Source organism: Sciurus carolinensis, chromosome 15, assembly GCF_902686445.1.
Source record: "Sciurus carolinensis chromosome 15, mSciCar1.2, whole genome shotgun sequence".
In the NCBI taxonomy this organism is placed as follows: Eukaryota; Metazoa; Chordata; class Mammalia; order Rodentia; family Sciuridae; genus Sciurus; species Sciurus carolinensis.
Genome location: NC_062227.1, coordinates 28,666,081 through 28,685,153, shown reverse-complemented (window position 1 = coordinate 28,685,153; position 19,073 = coordinate 28,666,081). Strand labels below are relative to the sequence as shown.

The following is a 19,073-nucleotide window of genomic DNA, read 5'->3' as shown; positions in this document are numbered from 1 at the left end:
CTATAAAATGTATTTTTAATTATAAAGAATTTTCACAGGATTACACTTTATCAGATTCTGATCCTCAACTTTGTGGGTCTGCAAACTCAATTTTTTTTTTAATCTGTAAGATCAAAATTGACCAAGCTTAAAGAAACTGATTCAGTATTACCAAAAATGATTTGAAGTAGAATGAAAATATATTATTTTACCATCAATGGTACATCTTTCCAGTTACAGGAATATTTGTTCTGCCTATTTAAGGTACCCCTTCCACATCAACCAAGTAATGAGAAGATTGCTTGTAAGCAAAGAATTAGCGCAAAGGGAATTGCTTTGTCTGGAGGGATATTTACTTCATCTAGGCGATGGAAAATTCTGATCAGCCATCTTAGCCTCATAATAAAAATACTCATTCTCAGGGACCAGAATACCCCAAGACTGCAAAATATAGTGTTGCTTTCTCTTTAGATAAATAGTAAGAATTCTAATACTTTCCTGTTTAGATCTCTACTTACCAGAAGTTGCAATGTAATATAACCTTTATAAATTACATTTCTGGCTTTCACTGTTAGACCCTATCAGTTTAATTGACTTAAATGATGACAATTCATTTAAATTTTCCTAAGGTATGTTATTCCTAAGATGATCAAGTTTGTGCATTTTCTGTTGAATTATATTTATTAATAAGTTTCCTTGTTTGAGCTCAAAATTCTGAAGACATTTTTAAAATAGGAAATGCATCTTCATACCTCTTTATTCACATTTAGAAGTTGCATACTGAGTGTATACAAAATAAGTAGTGTCTCTTATTCATACAAATTTCTATAACTATTAGTATATCTGACTTCTTTTTTATTCAAAATAAATTTCCACTTAGAAATGTGAAACAAACTAACAGAATCATGACTTTGTTTTTAAAATCTGCTTTACCCAATCAGCTATTTTTGGACTATACCATAAAATGCTATGAGAGTTTCATGACTGGTGCTGACACCTTTGAAGAGATGAATGCAGAGTTGCACTCAAAGCTGAGTAAGTGTTCTCATTCCCATTGTGCTTGCCTTCAGTCATTTACCTATGCTTTTGGCATGGTAGCTTATTTTGCCACGTCTAATGTTCACATGAGCTATATGGTACGCACTTTAAATGTGTACTAGATGCCTGCGGATTTTTATCTTTGTGGTTTCCTTGGTGGAGTAAAGTAGTAGAGGAGCCCAGAATCCTGGTGTTGATGTCAATCCTAAGGCATAACACCTTAGTGACTGTGAACTCAACAAAACACTTCATCACTCTGACAAAGCTTCAGAGTAGATGGCAGTATAATATAATAAAATACCAAACACTACCAGCAACATTGAAGGTAATGAACAAATATTATTTCTCTAAGGAGATAATATCCCTCTTATGTCCTCATTACTATTTGAAAAATTAAAGCACCAGTTAGTCTGAAGACCTAAGGTCTCTTTTAAAATTCACAGAAAGTTACCAGAAATTTTTTTTCGTTCAGTGTAATCCAGTGACATTCAATATTTACTGGCTAACTCTAAAATTATCCAGGGATATTATTTTATATTGTTCCTTATGTTAGAATTGCCTTGTATATAAAATGTCAGAGGAAGATAGACTAGATCAATCTAAGATATATGAAGCTATTCCTCAAAAAAAAAACCCCACTGAATCACTCAAAACAGGAGAATATCACCTTACCACTCGTGGCTTAAAATGTAAAAAAGCATTCCCTTATGTTCTCCTGGGAGTGTATCTTCCTGAGGAGTAACTAGGTCAGTTTTGGCTTTTCCACATGAGAAAGGGAGTGAGATAAGTGACGCTTTTTTTTTCTTTTTAAGAGAGGAAAGTTCCTAGTAATCTAATATAGAAAGTGTCTAGTGAGTTACTTTATATGTAATTAAGCATGTAAATTAATTTATCCTTTCAAATTTTTATTTTATCTACTATGTGTCAGGCATCATTTAGACACTAAAGATAGAGTAATGAATAAGAGATTAAAAGAATCCTTGCCCCTATGAGCTTACATTCTAATAGAAGGGGACAATAAGATGAATAACTCTAAGTCAAATGGTCATAAGTGCTATGGAGAAAAATCAGGCAGGGTAAGGGGACTAGAAAGTACAGTGGAGTCCCCAGAAGCTGAAGCAGGAGAATTGCAAGTTTAAGGCCAGCCTGGCCAAAACTTAGTGTTTTGAGCAGAGGTAAGAAGGAAGTAAGGGAATGAGTAGTGGTATAAATCTGGCAAAAAATATTGTGCACTGAGTCTTAAAAAGTTTTTTGGGGTTTTGTCTCCAGAGGATTTATATAATGTAGATGCTTCCAAGCTGGAGTCATTAGCAGCAAAAAACAAAGCACTGAATGAACAGATTGCAAGATTGGAACAAGAGAGAGAAAAAGAACCGGTTAGTGAATGTGTTTATATACTTCCTTAACAGTTCTTATAGCCTCTTGATCTCCTTAGGGAATACTAGCTGTTTTTATCAGAAATTTTTTGAATGGGCTAACAAAGTAAGCTTATTTTTTTTTAATATCTTTTTAGTTGTTGATGAATCTTTATTTATTTTTATGTGGTGCTGAGAATCGAACAGTGTCTCACACATGCTAGGCAAACACTCTACCACTGAGCTACAAGCTCAGGCCAAAGTAAGCTTCTTAAATGTTAAATTTTTTACAGAGGATGAACTCCCAATGAAAACATGTTTGGTATCTGTGGAGCTTTGTTTTCCCCTGTGATCTATCAGTCTTTGACTAATGGTGTTCAGAATATGATGAAAGATTCCTGCCTTTTTACATAAGACCAGAAGGAGCTTTTGAAGTCCCCATGGTATATACCTCCAGGGAGCACTATTAACAAGAAGCCCTGAGTTTTGTAGTGAGTAAAAAAGGAATGGTGATATATTTGACTTACATATTGCATCCTAAGTGTTTTCTAAAAACTAAATTAAGATACTAGTATCTTAATTTTATTTTGTGTAATACTAGTGAAGCACCCAGGCTGTTCTATAAAATAGGAAATTTTAAATGATTGTGTTTTTCACTTTGGCCCCTTGTGGGGATTTTTTGTTTTGTTTTTTCTATTCCAAACTGACTTATTGAAAAGTCCATCTCTTTATGTAGGTAATAATAATGTAATGCTCTTTTCATCTGACTCCTTCTAAAATGAAAGGGAATGCTAATTAACCTTTCTCTAAGATAAATTTAATAATATTTTTTTCTTCTAAAATAAAGTATGGACTAATTATTGATGAGAATAACTAATTTAATATTTTTTTCTCTTAAAGAACCGTCTAGAGTCATTAAGAAAGTTGAAAACTTCCTTACAAGCAGATGTTCAGAAATATCAGGCATACGTGAGCAATTTGGAGTCTCATTCAGCCATTCTGGACCAGAAATTAAATGGTCTTGACGAAGAAATTGCTAGAGTAGGTAAGCATAGCTGTTTGTCCCATATATGCCAAGAGCTATGTTGTCTATATCTTTTTTCCTTCTATGGCAAATTTCTACAGTAGGTTACCAGGTTCTCAAATGCCTTCTCTGTTAGTTTCCTGAGGCTACTGTAACAAATTACTGCAAACTTCATGGTTTAAAACAATAAAAACTTTTTCAGTCTTTCATAGTTACAGTTGTTACATGTCCAAAAACCAACAGGACCACTTCCTCCAAAGACTTGGGAGAATCTGTTCTTTGCCTCTTCCAGCTTGGGGTGGCTGACAGTGGTCCTGAACTTATGTCCACATCACTACAAAGTAATTATCTGATTCTCTGCCATCATCTTTACATTGGTTTACATTTACATTTACATATATACATCCCTGTGTATATCCTTTTTGCTTTGTTTTGTTTTAAGTTGATGAGATGAGGTCTTGCTATGTTGCCCAGGCTGACCTTGAACTTTCTATCCTCCTGCCTCAGCCTCCCAAGGAATTGGGATTATATGCCTGAGCCACTATATTCAGGTTTTTTTCTTTTCTATGTGAAGTCTCCCTCTGCTTCTACCTTACAAGGATGCTTATGATAATTAGGGTCCACCTGCATAATCCAGGGCTGTCTGCTAGTCTCAGTATTCTTAATCACATCTGCAAAAACTCTTTATTTTCCCAAATAAGGTAACGTGTACAAGTTCCAGAGATTAGGACTTCATATATTTTTGTCACCATCATTCAACCTCCTCTGCCTTTTCAAGCACAAACTCTTTGAAGCCAATAGGGATCCTACATTAAGAACACATGCTGCCTGATGTGAGAGTGTGTGTGTGTGTGATGTTATAAGTAGTATTCTATATTTATTCTATTCTGCTTTATAATTAATAAGCCAGATTCTTGATCTCTGCCTGACTTAGTCTGCTCAGTCTTATTCTCCTTCGCTACCATGCAAGCACCTCAGCAGCTAAATCTGAAAATAAGATGAAAAGCTGCAAGTGCTACAATTTTGGGCAAGCAGCACAACTAAAGAAACCTTGTTGTATCCTGAGTCTTTCTAACCTTGTTTTCATAAACACATATCCATCTTAATTGTAAAATCGGCAAATTCTTTGGTACACATGATTGCTTAATAGCATCTAGAAGAAGAGCAAAGAAAGGTATCTACAAATCACAGCACCACTGGGCCACAGTTCAAACGTAAATACTTAGACAAGTATCCTATTTATTTTTTCAGGAATTGCCCTTCTTATATTTTATTTTAGGATTTTATACATTGAGTCTGTCCCATACAGGAGTTGTGTGCATGATCTTCAGGAATTTTGATTTAACTCAGTCTATGGAGTATTGATCATCTGTCAAGTCAAGACTTGTAATTATCACAGAGTATTTGCTAAATCAGTTTTGTTTTGTTTTTTTCCAAATGACAGTGCTTATGTATGTTTAATTTGCTCTAAACACACTCTTAAGTATTTTACACCTGACCCCTAGTCAGTATCCTTTGTTCTCCATCATGACAAGGAACCATAGACTAATTTCTTATTCTAACAATGTTTGGAATGTAATTAAGTCAATACTTGCTAACATTAATATCTTCTTTATTAGCATATACTCAGGAGAATTGCCATACTTCTTACTTATGAGAATTTTTTCTCCATAGTTACAAACTGAGTAGATGAGAAAGTAACACTTCAGTTATCATTCATCATTCCAGAGTGTTTTAGTTTGAGAGATTAATTTTATAACCATTAACCTGAGATGTCTTGATTCTGTTTTGTTTTGGTTTTCGTTTTTTGTTTTTACAGACAGAATTTTGATTCATTGTACACAAATGGGGTACAACTCTTCATTTCTATGGTTGTACACAATGTATACTCACACCATTCATGTAATCATACATATATATAGGGTAATACTGTCTGTTTCATTCTACTATCTTTCTGTCCCCCACGCCCTCCCACCCCATTTTCCTCTACACCATCCAAAGTTCCTTCATTCTTCTCTTCCCCCCGCCACCACCTCTCATTATATATTGTCATACACTTATCAGAGAAAACATTTGGCCTTCGGTTTTGTGGGCGTGGCCTATTTTGCTTAGCATGATATTTTCCAAATTCATCCATTTACCAGCAAATGCCATAATTTTATTCTTCTTTATAGCTGAGCAATATTCCATTCTGTATATATACCACAGTTTCTTTATCCATTTGTCAACTGAACGGCATCTAGGTTGTTTCCACAATCTGGCTATTGTGAATTGAGCTGCTATGAACATTGATGTGGCTGCATCACTGTAGTATGCTGATTTTAAGTCCTTTGGGTATAAACCGAGGAGTGGGATAGCTAGGTCAAATGGTAGATCCATTCCAAGCTTTCTGAGGAAGGCCCATACAGCTTTCCAGAGTGACTGCACCAATTTGCAACTCCACCAGCAATGTATGAGTGTGCTTTTTTCCCTATATCCACACCAACTCTTATTATTGCTTGTGTTCTTGTTAATAACCATTCTAATTGGAGTGAGATGAAACTTAGGGTGGTTTTAATTTGCATTTCTCTAATTACTAGGGATGATGAGTGCATTTTCATATATTTGTTTATCACCTGTATATCTTCTTCTGTGAAATGTCTGCCCATTTATTGATTGGGTTTTTTGTATTTTGGGTGTAAAGTATTTTAAGTTCTTTATAAATTTTGGACATGAGTGCTCTGTCTGAAGTGTGTGTGGAAAAGATTTTCTCCCACTCTGTAGGCTCTCTTTTCACATTGTTGATTGTTTCCTGTGCTGAGAAAAAACTTTTTAGTTTGAATCTATCCCATTTATTGATTCTTGCTTTTATTTCTTGCATTATGGGGGTCTTGTTAAAAGGAAGTCTGGTTCTAAGCCAACGTGGAGATTCGGACCTACTTTTTCTTGTATTTGGTGAAGGGTCTCAGCTCTAATTACTAGATCCTTGATCCATTTTGAGTTGAGTTTTGTACAGGGTGAGAGATAGGGGTTTTAATTTCATTTTATTGCATATGAATTTCCAGTTTTCCCAGCACCATTTATTGAAGAGGCTTTTCTTTTCTCCATTGTAAATTTTTGGCACCTTTGTCTAGTATGAGATAACTGTACTTATGTGGGTATGCCTCCGTGTCTTCTATTCTGTACCATTGATCTAACTGTCTATTTTGGTGCCAATACCATGTCATTTTTGTTACTATTGCTCCATAGTAGAGTTTAAGTCTGGTATTTTGATACCTCCTGCATCACTCTTCCTGCCCAGAATTACTTTGGCTATTCTGGGTCTTTTGTTCTTCCAGATGAATTTCATGATTGCTTTTTCTGTTTCTATACAAAATGTCATAGGGATTTTAATGGAATTGCATTAAATCTCTATAGTTCCTTTGGAAGTATGGCCATTTTGATAATATTAATTCTGCCTATCCAAGAACATGGGAGATCTTTCCATCTTCTTAGTTTTTCTTCAATTTCTTTCTTTAATGTTCTGTAGTTTTCATTGTAGAGATCTTTCACTTCTTTGGTTAGATTGATTCCCAAGTTTTTTTTTTGTTTTTTTTTTTTTAGGTTATTGCGAACAGAGTTATTTTCCTCATTTCCCATTCAGATGTTTCATTGCTTATGTATAAAAATGCTTTACATTTATGTGTGTTGATTTTATATCCTGCTATTTTGCTGAACTCATTTATGAGGTCTAAAAGTTTTCTGGTGGAGTTTTTTGGATCCTGTAAATATAGAATCATGTCATCAGCACATACTGACAGCTTGAGTACCTCTTTTCCTATTCGTATCCCTTTAATTTCTTTAGTCTGTCTAATTGCTCTGGCTAGTATTTCAAAGGCAATAATTGAATAGAATGGTGAAAGAGGGCATCCCTCTCTTGTTCCCATTTTTAAAGGGAATGGTTTCAGTTTTTCTCCATTAAGAATGATGTTGGCCGTGGGTTTAGCATAAAGAGCCTTTACAGTGTTGAGATATGTTCCTACTATTCCTATTTTTTCTAGTGTTTTGACCATGAAGGGATTTTGTATTTTGTCGAACACATTCTCTGAGTCAATTGAAATAACCATATGATTCCTAACCTTAAGTCTATTGATGTGATGAATTATATTTATTGATTTCCAGATGTTGAACCACCCTTGCATTCCCAAGATGAACCCCACTAGATTGTGGTGCACTATCTTCTTAATATGTTTTTGGATGCGGTTTGCTAGGAATTTGTTAAGGATTTTTGCGTCTGTATTCATCAGAGATATTGGTCTAAAATTTTCTTTCCTTGATGTGTCTTTGTCAATTTTGTGTATGATATTAGCTTCATAGAATGAGTTTGGTAGGGTTTCCTCCTGTTCTCTTTCCTGGAATACATTGGGAAGTATTAGAATGAGTTCTTCTTTGAAGATCTTGTAGACCTTGGCTGAGAACCCATCTGGTCCTGGGCTTTTCTTGGTTGGTAGGCTTTTGATGTCTCCTTCTACTTCATTGCTTGACATTGATCTGTTTAAATAGTGTATGACCTCCTGGTTCTGTTGGGAGGATCATATGTCTCTAGAAATTTCTTGGTGTTTTCAGTATTTTCTATTTTGTTGGAGTATAGATTTTCCAAGTAGCTTCTAATTATGTTATGTATTTCAGTGGTGTCTGTCGTGATATTTCCTTTTTCATCACAAATTTTAGTAATTTGGGTTTTCTCTCTCCCTCTCTGTTAGTGTGGCTAAGGGTTTGTCTATTTTGTTTACTCTTTCAAAGAACCAACTTTTGTTTTGTCAGTTTTTTGAATTGGTTCTTCTGGTTCAATTTCATTGATTTCAGCTCTGATTTTAATTATTTCCTGCCTTCTACTACTTTTGGTGTTCTTCTTTTTCTAGGGCTTTGAGAGTATGTTAGGTCATTTAGTTGTTGACTTTTTATTCTTTTCTTGAATGCACTCCATGCAATGAATTTTCTTCTTAGTACGGCTTTCACAGTGTCCCAGAGATTTTGATATGTTGTATTGTCGTTCTCATTTACCTCTTAGAATTTTTTTATCTCCTCCCTGATGTTTTCTGTTATCCATTCTTCATTCAGTAGCATATTATTTAGTATCCAGGTGTTTGAGTAATTCCCTTTTTTTATTTGTCATTGATATCTAATTTCATTCCATTATGATCTGATAGAACACAAGGTAGGATCTCTATTTTTTTGCATTTCCTAAGGACTGCTTTGTGACATAACATATGGTCTATTTTTAAGAAGGTTCCATGTGCTGCTGAAAAGAAAGTGTATTCACTCCTTGATGAATGGAATATTCTATATATGTCTGTTAAGTTATGTTGTCTTCCTGATTTATGGTTCCAATAAGCAGTATGAAATGACCTTCTTTATCCCTTCTAACTTTGGCTTGAAGTCCACTTTATCTGAAATAAGGATGGAAACCCCCACTTTTTTACTGAGTCCATGTGCATGGTAGGTTTTTTCCCATCCTTTCACCTTCAGTCTGTGGATGTCTTTTTCTATGAGACGAGTCTCTTAAAGGCAGCATATTGTTGGGTCTTTCTTTTTAATCCATTCTGCCCATCTGTCTTTTGATTGATGAGTTTAGGCCATTAACTTTCAGGGTTATTACTGAGAAATGATATGTATTCCAAGTCATTTGGGTTTATGTTTAGTTTTTAACTTGACTTGGTTTCTCCTTTGATTGATTTTTTTTCCTTTAAGGTAGTTCTTCCCTTTGCTGACATACACTGTTGTCTTCCTCCTGGAAGATTTTGTTGAGAATATTTTATAGTGCAGGCTTTCTATTTGTAAATTCTTTTAACTGTTGTTTATCATGGAAGGATTTTATTTCGTCTTCAAATCTGATTTTTGGATTCTTGATTGGCAACCATGTTCATTCAGAGCTTGAAATATATTGTTCTAGGCCCTTTTAGCTTTTTGAGTCTGGGCTGAGAAATCTGCTATATCCATTTTGGTTTCCCCTATATGTAATCTGTTGCTTTTCTCTTGCAGTCTTCAAAATCCTATCTTTATTTTGGATGTTAGGCATTTTCATTATAATGTGCCTTGGTGTGGATCTGTTGTGATTTTGTGCATTTGGTATTCTGTAAGCCTCTTGTATTTAATTTTCCATTTCATTCTTCAGGTTTGGGAAGTTTTCTGATATTATTTCATTGAATAGGTTGTTCATTCCTTTGTTTTGTATCTCTGTGCCTTCCTCAATCCTGATAATTCTTAAATTTGGTCTTTTCTAATGTCCCATAGTTCTTGGAGGTTCTGTTTATGGTTTCTTACCATCTTCTCTGTTTGGGCAACTTTATTTCCAAGATTAAATATTTTGTCTTCATTGTTTGAGGTTCTGTCTTCCAAGTGATCTAGTCTGTTGGTGATGCTTTCCATTGAGTTTTTTATTTGGGTTTATTGTTTCCTTCATTTCAAGGATTTCCATTTGGTTTTTGTTTGTTTGTTTTTGAGAATATCACTTTGTTGAAATGATTTTTTGCTTCCTGCAGTTGCTCTTTCAACTGCTTATTGGTATTATTGTTCATTGCCTGCATTTGCTCTCTTATCTCATACTTTTCTTCATGAATCATTTTAATTATGTATATTCTGGACTCCTTTTCTGACATTTCTTCTACTGTGCTGTCACTGGATTCTATTAGTACAGAATCTAGGTTTCTTTGTATCATTTTCTTCCCTTGTTTTTTCATGTCGTTCATGTCTCTTCCCCTCTACCAGTGCAGATCTGGGGTATTGCAGTTTCCCCCCATAGGCTTATAGTGACCCTATAGGTTTCCAAAACCTTTTCTTTAAGGGAGAGATCAATATTAGCAGTGCCCAGTGCATACAATGTGCAACCCTAAACCAAATAGCCCCTATGAGGACATTAACAATATTGTCATAATAAACAGAATGAGTTCAATTATTATCTTCAGTATAACAAATAGATTTGCAATAAGGTCTGCAGTTTCTAATGGGGGACAAAGAGGATGTGTGGGATGTAGCTGTTAATGGGATAAGAAAAGAGTATATAGAAGTTCTAGATTGTAGAAAGAGTGAAGGTGTAATCAAAAGAAGTTGGTTGTTAGCATGAGAAAAGGGAGAAAGAGATTGAGGAAATAGGTAAACAAAAGGAAAATCAAGCAAGAAAAGTAAAGAAATAAAAACTTAAAAATTTTCAAAAAGGAGGGGAAAAAAGAATCTACACTATAACAGTCATATAGTATTCAAACCTCCCAGTCTTCAGTAGCCTGATGCATGAGAGGTACCTGACAATGAGCTTCCAGTCTCTAGCAGTCATCTCAGGATGGGATTTGCCCCACCTAAAAATCAGAGCTGCTTCCAGGATAATCCAAGTTGACCGCTCTGGCTTTCAAATGTGTTGGCAAATGGGGAGCTGCAGCTTGGGGTGAGGGCATGGTTGCTAGAGGTCCTGGAGGTGGGGGTGCGGTTGATCAGGCAGGAGTCCTAGAGACGGGGTGTGGTCGGTCTGGTTGAGGGGTCCTGGCAGCAGGGAGCAATCAGTCAGTCTGGGGGTACTGGAGGCAGGGAGTACTGGAGGGCTGAGGGTTCTTGGAGGAGGGGCTCGGTCAGTCCGGCCAGGGGTCCTACGGGTCCTGGCAGTTTTCTCAAAATGGCAGCAGCCACATGTAACCAGACCTATAGATACTATGACAGTGGACGGCCAGGCAACAGCAGGCAGCTGGCTCTCTACTGGTGGTCTGGGGTCGGTCTGCTGGCTGCTGTCAGATGACAGGTAAACCTCGGGTGTGAGTGATGGGTAGGAGAAAGGCAGGCGATGGACAGACAAGAGGCAGGCAAATGGCAAATGATAGGCACCTGTGAGCAATCTCAAGATATCTTGATTCTTATGAATATTTTAACATTCTTGATTATTTAAAGCCATTAGTGGCCAAGACTATAAAGGACATATTTAAACGCTAAACATATTTTTGAACAGATATTTGTAATAAATGCATAGTGTTTAACCTAAATGAACATTAATTTATTTTAAGCTCAGATAACTTCCCAAATATTGGGCTTGGGGCTTCAGATAGGTTATAATAATCTTGAGCCGGACGTGGTGTCCCACACCTGTAATCCCAGCAGCTCAGGCGGCTGAAGCAGGAGGATCACCAGTTCAAAACTAGCTTCAGCAACCTAGCAAGGCCCTGCAACTTAGCAAGAACTTAGCACCACCCTGTGTCAAAAAAATAAAAAGGACTGGGAATGTGACTTGGTGGTTAAGGCTCCTGGGTTTAATCTCTGGTACCAAAAACATAAATAAGTTTATCTATTAATCCTCTCAGCACTCAGGATGCTTCTCGTCACTCAGTCATCCTCTTCCATTTTTCCCAAACTGTTATAAAAATATTATCGTATTCTATGTAAGGCATGAGTCACAGGAGGTTGGAAAACACTGATCTATTTAAATAAAAACTTTTAATGAAAGTGTTTTTATGTTTGTGGATGTGGTTTTTCTGGATATTCAAAGAATCACATATTGAAAGCATTTAAATGAACATTAAGAGACAGACTACCCCTCTTAAGTGTAAGGATTCTTAACTGTAATTATTATGTATTGAGGTATAGTTTTTTCATATACTGCTTTCTGAAAACCATGGTAAGACAATGGAGAAATAAGATACTAACATAGAACTTTAATTATATTATCTCTAAGATGTTATTAGCGAAGTGAGACCAAAATTAGCCAAAAGAAGCAGAAGTATGTGTGCATATAACTTGTATAGTTAGACATTGGTCCTGTTAGATCATGTCATCTGTTTTTTTGTAGAAATTGAAGAATTTAAAAGTTTGTTTTTCTCCAATCCAGAACTAGAATGTGAAACAGTAAAACAGGAGAATGCACGACTACTAAATATCATTGATAACCAGAAGTACTCAGTTGCAGACATAGAGAGAATAAATCATGAAAAAAATGAATTGCAGCAGACCATTAATAAATTAACCAAGGAGCTGGAAGCTGAACAACAGCAGTTATGGAATGAAGAGTTAAAATACGCCAGAGGCAAAGAGGCGGTAAGTCATACCGTTTTCAGTGGCAACACATAGAACTGACCTTTGTAAAGATCCATCCCAATTAAGAAGAACTCAGTGGGTAGAATAAATTGGCTAAAGAGTTAAAATTGTCTGACATTGACATTTAGCATGAGTAAAACACTCATTCCTTTATGTCAATTCAGCAACACTTCACTTTCTCACAGTCATATTTAAGGTAAATTATTTTATAACAGTGAACCAGAAATAAGCAAAATACTCCTTAAGACTATGAAATAATTTTCATAAATCCCATCTCCTCATCTGTAGAGGAGGAAATGAGTCCCTTTTCATTTACCTATTCACTCTTCATACATTTCTGTAACAACCACTATGTGCCACTTACTCTGCGGACCATAAAGAAAATAAAAGATAAAAATGTAAAGACTCTTCCATCAAGAAACATCCAACCCAGCCCAGCATAGTGGCAAATGCCTATAATCCTAGCCTCTCAGAAGACTGAGGTAGAGCTATAAAAAGTTTGAGTCTAGCCTCAGCAACTTAGCAAGACCCTGTCCCAAAACAAAATAAAAATTAATGGAGTTATAGTTCAGTGGTAGAGTTCCCCTGGTTTCTATCCCCCATGCAGTACTGCCAAAAAGAAAGAAAGAAAAAACTTCCAACCTAGTTTATATTTTCTACTATGAGATCAGATTCTAATAGATATTTGCACAAGGTACTGAGGAAGCACACTAACCCAGATTTAGTGTACCTGATGTGGGGAAATGGATGAAGGAAATGGATGTTATCTCTTTAGGAGATAACATTTCAAACTGAATTAGGAAGTATAAGAAAGAGTTAACATAGCAACTCTTTTTTTGCATGGATTAGCAAAAAAGGAATATGTGGGGAAAGCTCAGAGTAAACAGCCTAATGTATAAGCTTCTCATGTACTTTACAAGTTTGGACATTATCCTGAAAGCTCTAAGAACTTAAAAAATTATGAACAGGTATGATCACCTTTTAAGAAGGATGTTATTTTTGGCAATGTGAAAAATGTGTTGAAAGGGAACAAAACAGATAAGGATCTGTAGCAGTAATCTAGGGAGAGACTATAAGCTAAATTTAGATAATGCTAATAGAGATTCCAAGAAGCCGGTGGATTATAACTACTTAGGAGGTGTGGTAAGTGAGATGGGTGAAGTTGCGGGGGAGCAGCCATGTGTCTAGCTTGCACAGGTGAGTAATAGTACCACTCATTTGGGAATGGAAGAGAAGGAAGAAGTTAGTCAGGAATGGGGATGGACATGTTTACATGGGGCATCCAGGACATTACAGACGATTATAGATATGGATCTGGACTTCAGCATAAAAGAACCAAATTATTCAGCCTAAGTTTAATTTTATAGATAGTACTTCAATAATTTAGCCAACATGGTTGATAAAGTGAACTTTCTGACCATATGAATTTCTAGATAATGAAACTCTGCTCTTATTTTTGTAGGCAATCTTCACTACTCCTACCACACTTAATTTCCATGCCCTCTTTACTCTTACTTTTAAATGTAGCCTATGGATTAGTTCTGTAGTTACCTTTTTTTAAGAAAAAGAAAAGAAAAGAACACATGGGCTTAGAGGTCTTTTTTTTTTTTTTTTTTTTTTTTAGTGGAGAAAAATAGAGACTAGAGAGTTTCAGAGTTTTGTTTTGCTTTAAAGTTTTTCATCCTTTCATTTTCATTTGTAATGTTTGCTTATTTGTAGATGTAGTTCGAAAATCTAAACTTCTCTGAGAAAAATTTAACGTCTGATTTTTGTTCCAAAAATAATTATTTTTTTAATCCTGTTACCTCCAGTACTTTCCTTAGTACAATATTTATTACACTTATTTATCACATGAAAAAATTGTTTAAGCAGAGCAGCTTAGTTTTGCCTAAGAAGGGCAACACTAGTTTCTATTTGGTCACATTTATAAACAGCATTATAGACATAATGCAAATGAATCTGGGGCTTTTTGTTTTATTGTTTGCAGTTCTGAGGATCAAGCCTCTCAAGGGCTTTATCACTGAGCCTGGATGACCAGGCTGAAAAGAGAAAGAAAATGAGGGAGTAAGTAAGCAATGGACTGGGAATGAGCCAGAGCAAGGCCAGGGACAGTGCAAATAAAACTTAGAGCACTGAATCCCTCACAGTTAGTTAAGAGGGATAGTAAAGGATGGTGGCAGGATACAAAAGATCAGTATAAACAGTTCATCCATCATCTTTTTTTTTTTTCTTCCTGGATGAATTTTTGTTCCACATCTCAACTCTGGTATTAGCCTTCTGGAGTTTTTGTGTTGAGATGGATGGTGTAGCTAAATCTATATTCATCAGGAAAGAGTGATAAATTTTTGCTGTGGGAAAGAGAAACTAGAGACACATGTGCCACATATTTGCTTTCTCTGCAGTGAGGCACATTAAAGTGTATAAGCTTTTGGAAACCAATTTCATTAGATTTAAAAGAAAAAAAAAAAAAAGGAAATAAGAACAGAAGAAACTAATCCCAGCATCATTTAGCATAAGACAAATAGACCTACATACCTTAATGGTTCCTAGAGAGCCACTATATTATAGTAAAGTAATAGAAATGATTTCCTATCTGATTATTGGAAAAATCTTAAAATCAATATAGAAGTAGTATTGCTTTGAGATCTGATGCTTTTCTTGGGAATTAAATTTCAATGTGCACTTTGCCTTTGCATTTCTTCACTCAAACTTCATTTTTATGAACATACAATAGTAATGAGAAACTAAATATTATTAAATAGAGAAAGCTGTATAAAAATACGTTGCCTGGAGTCTGCAGATTCATTTATTCAATGAAATAGTAAGCATGCTACATGACAAGCATTGTGGTAGATACAGGAAATACAGCTGTTTTCATAGAGCTTATATTCAACCAGTGGAAGTGAGCAATTTAATTTGTCAGTGATGACTGCTATGAAGAAAAAGAAAAGATAGGGTTTAGAAAAACCAAGAGGGCTACGTTAGAAGGAAAACCTTTTTGATGATATAATTTAAACAAAGCCCAAGTGGAAGGAGGGAAGACAGGAAGTGCGAAATACATTACTAAAAGATTTTTATCAATACAGTTCAGATAGCATTTTGAAACTTAAATAATTTTATTTCACTTATTTTGAATAAATGAAATGTTTTAATTTGTACATTGACAAAATCAAGCTTTTTATTTGTGTTTCATAATTTATCTGGCATTTGAAAAAGTAAATTTAGTTAAAACCTGAACATGGACTCTTATTCTAAATTGTTTATCAGGTAAATGGAAGAATAGTAATATACTGCTTACCAATCAACTATAACCTTAAAGTTATTCTATAGTTTTAGTGTGACTAAAACTTTTCATCCTTTGCATATTTTTAAATTACCACCCTTACTACTAAAAATTACTAAGTCACTAAACTACTAAAAACAGACATAACATTTTGTATAAAATTGCTGAGATGCCAATTGAAAACCATATGAAATAGGGCTATTTTATTTTTAACATTTCTTTTTGTGTTCTCTCCTTATAGATTGAAACAAAATTAGCAGAATATCACAAACTGGCTCGAAAATTAAAACTTATTCCTAAAGGTGCTGAGAATTCCAAAGGTTATGACTTTGAAATTAAGTTTAATCCTGAAGCTGGTGCCAACTGCCTTTTCAAATACAGGGCTCAAGTTTATGTAAGTAAATTATAGGATTGATATCTGTAAGAATTTAAACTTGCGTATGTCCATAACCCAGGACTAAAGAGACAGAACTTTGTCTTCTTTCTTCTTGGTGGTAGAAATCTTTGTTATAGATAACTCTTCAAATTATAAAGCCTTTCCTTCCTTTCTACCTAGTTTATTCAACTACCTGGTAAGAAATTCAGTTACATACAAAACAATCACCAACACTATACAGACAAACATGACAATCTTTGCTCTCAAGTTGCTCCTAGTCCTCTCAAGGGAGAAAGATATAAATAAATGGCAAATATGTGCTCTAATAGAAGTCTTTACAAGATATTATAACAAGATTAGTTCTTCCCAGATAGCAGTAAAGGCTCCACAGAGATGGTGACCCTGGAATGAAATCTTAAAAAATGAGATATTCACGGGGATGGTATGTGGAAAGAGGTCCAGGCACAGAGACACACATAAAGGCATCAAATATAATAAAGCATTAAGGAACAGCAGTAGTCAACAATGAGAAATCTATGCATAATTTTGAAATGTGACCAAGGGGGTTTGGGGAAGATAATTTTTAAGTTGATCTATCACAACTTATTACTTATTCATAGATTTTAATATTTTAGTGGCCCCTCAAAATACCATCTTTCACAATACTTAGTTTTTTAATAGAAGGATGTCAATTAAAGTCAAAGCTATGCATTTTTTCCCTTGAGAATTATTCGACAACATTATGTTCCAGACAAGCTACATGCTAGAGGTAAAATACCCAGATAAAACCCTTACTTTCAGGGCTGGGGCTGTAGCTCAGTGGCAGAGTGCTTGCCTAGCATATGTGAGGCACTGGGTTTAATGCTTAGCACCGCATAAAAATAAACACATAAAATAAAGGCATGCTGTCCATCTACAACTACAAAATTTAAAACAAAAAATTACTTTCTTAGAAATTATTTTATTAGTGGACTGAAATTAGTTAAGTTGGATTTAGCCAGATATGGTGGTATATGCCTATAATTCCTTCTACTCAAAAGATTGAGGCAGAAAGATGGCAAGTTCAAGACCAGCCTCAGCAATTTACTGAGCCCCTTTCTCAAAATAAAAAATTAAAATGTCTGGCAATATAGCTTAGTGGTAGAACACTCCTAGGGTTAAATCCCAGTACAGTACACCCAAAAAAAAAAAAAAAAAAAAAAAAAAACCAACTTAATAGCATATGGGCTTTTCTTTTGGAATTATGAAGTATTTAGAACTAGGGATGATGTAAATATACTAAATGCCACCAAATTGCATGCTTTAAAAAGTTTAATTTTAGGTTAAATTTATTTTAACCTATTTCAGTTTAACCATTTTAAAGTGAGAATTTCACCTCAATAAAAGAAAAGCATAATGAGAAGCAACAAAGTAGTATTGAAATTAAATCTGTAGAATAGAAGATAAACATAGGAAAAACAAGTAAAGAATTATAAAACTAAAAAGGATTAAGAGAAATCGATCTATCTAGAGAACATAGCATAAAAATACAACCTACATATAGATGGTTTCTAAAAATTACTGCAGTAAGGCAGGCATGGTAGAGCATACCTATAGTCCCACCCACTCAGGAGGCAGAGACAGGAGGATCACAAGTGCAAGGTCAGCCTCAGCAATTTGATGAGACCCTAAGTAACTTAGCAAGACACTGTCTCAAAATAAAAAATAAAAAGGATTTATGATGTAGCTCAGAGGTAAAGCACCCTTGAGTTCAATCCTCAGTACCAAAAAAAGAAAGAAAAATTACTGCAGTAAACCTAGTGTACCTATAAAATGTATAGAAGTGAATTTCCAGAATAGATAAGCATTTCTTGAACTTTGTAAGTATTAAAAACCAAAAGCAGGTTATATTCCACAGGTATATAGAAATTTTAAAAATTAGTTTTATTTTCTTAGTAATGCTATATTAAATTTTAAATGTTACAACTTCCCAGGCACTGTGGCACACACCTATAATCCAGCTACTCAGGAGGCCGAGACAGGAGGATGGCAAGTTCTAGACCAACCTGGACAATTTACCAAGCCTCTGTCTCAGAAATTGTTTTTAAAGGGTTGGGGATGTAGTTCAGTGCTGGAGTGCTTGCCTAGCGTGCACAAGGCCCTGGGTTCAGTCCCTATACCGCCAAAACAAAATTTATAGCTTTACTTTTTTTTCTCTGAACATGATTCCCATCACAATTTATATATTCCACGTAAGAGAAATTTTGTAATTACATATCACTCACATTCCTAAGTATTTTATAGGTATCCCTCAAGGAACTCCTGAATGAAAATGAAGAAGAAATGAATAAAGCTCTGAATAAAAAAATGGGTTTGGAGGAAACTTTAGAACAAGTAAGTAATGAAACTTAGAATCATTAAAAGCAAAAATAAGGTTTTTTAAAGCCTAAAATTAAATGTGATTTGTGGTTTCTGGTTGACAAAGAATTAATTTTTAATTAAAAATTCTGAAAAATGAAAGTTGGGTATAAGCTTGACAGAAATATTTTAAGTAACTTATTAAGTAATATAAACACCATCATGGACTGAGGTTGTGGCTCAGTGGTAGAGCGCTTGCCTAGCACGTGTAAGGCTCTGGGTTTGATCCTCAGCACCACATGAAAAGATAAATAAATAAAAATAAAGGTACTGTGTCCATCTACAACTAAAAAAAATATATATATATATATATATATAAATATGTTTATATATATATAAACACCCTCAGCTTCTCATATCACTATAATATATAGTGATATATATAATATAGTGATATGAAACTAGATTCCACCCCTTTTTTCGGGGTTGGAGTAGAAAATTGCCTCTTTACTTGAAATAATATTCTTTTTAAAACTAAAATGGATTTGAGGTGACTGACTTTAAAGTATATATGTATCATTGATGGTTGAGGCTAACCAGCTGTGATGGATTATGAGGTTTCTTTTTGCCAAGTATTTCTTTCTAGATCATGGA

General features: G+C 34.9%; 1 protein-coding gene across 1 annotated transcript in view; it reads left to right on the top strand.

Annotated features, from left to right (window-relative positions):
• The window catches only part of Ndc80 (NDC80 kinetochore complex component), a 49,415-nt gene that overhangs the window by 14,879 nt on the left and 15,463 nt on the right, over positions 1-19,073 (top strand). The window contains exons 8-13 of the mRNA XM_047526939.1: positions 921-1,014; positions 2,287-2,393; positions 3,273-3,417; positions 12,218-12,423; positions 15,948-16,100; positions 18,366-18,455. Coding sequence (XP_047382895.1) covers positions 921-1,014; positions 2,287-2,393; positions 3,273-3,417; positions 12,218-12,423; positions 15,948-16,100; positions 18,366-18,455 — 795 coding nt within the window. The remainder of the gene's footprint in view (positions 1-920; positions 1,015-2,286; positions 2,394-3,272; positions 3,418-12,217; positions 12,424-15,947; positions 16,101-18,365; positions 18,456-19,073) is intronic.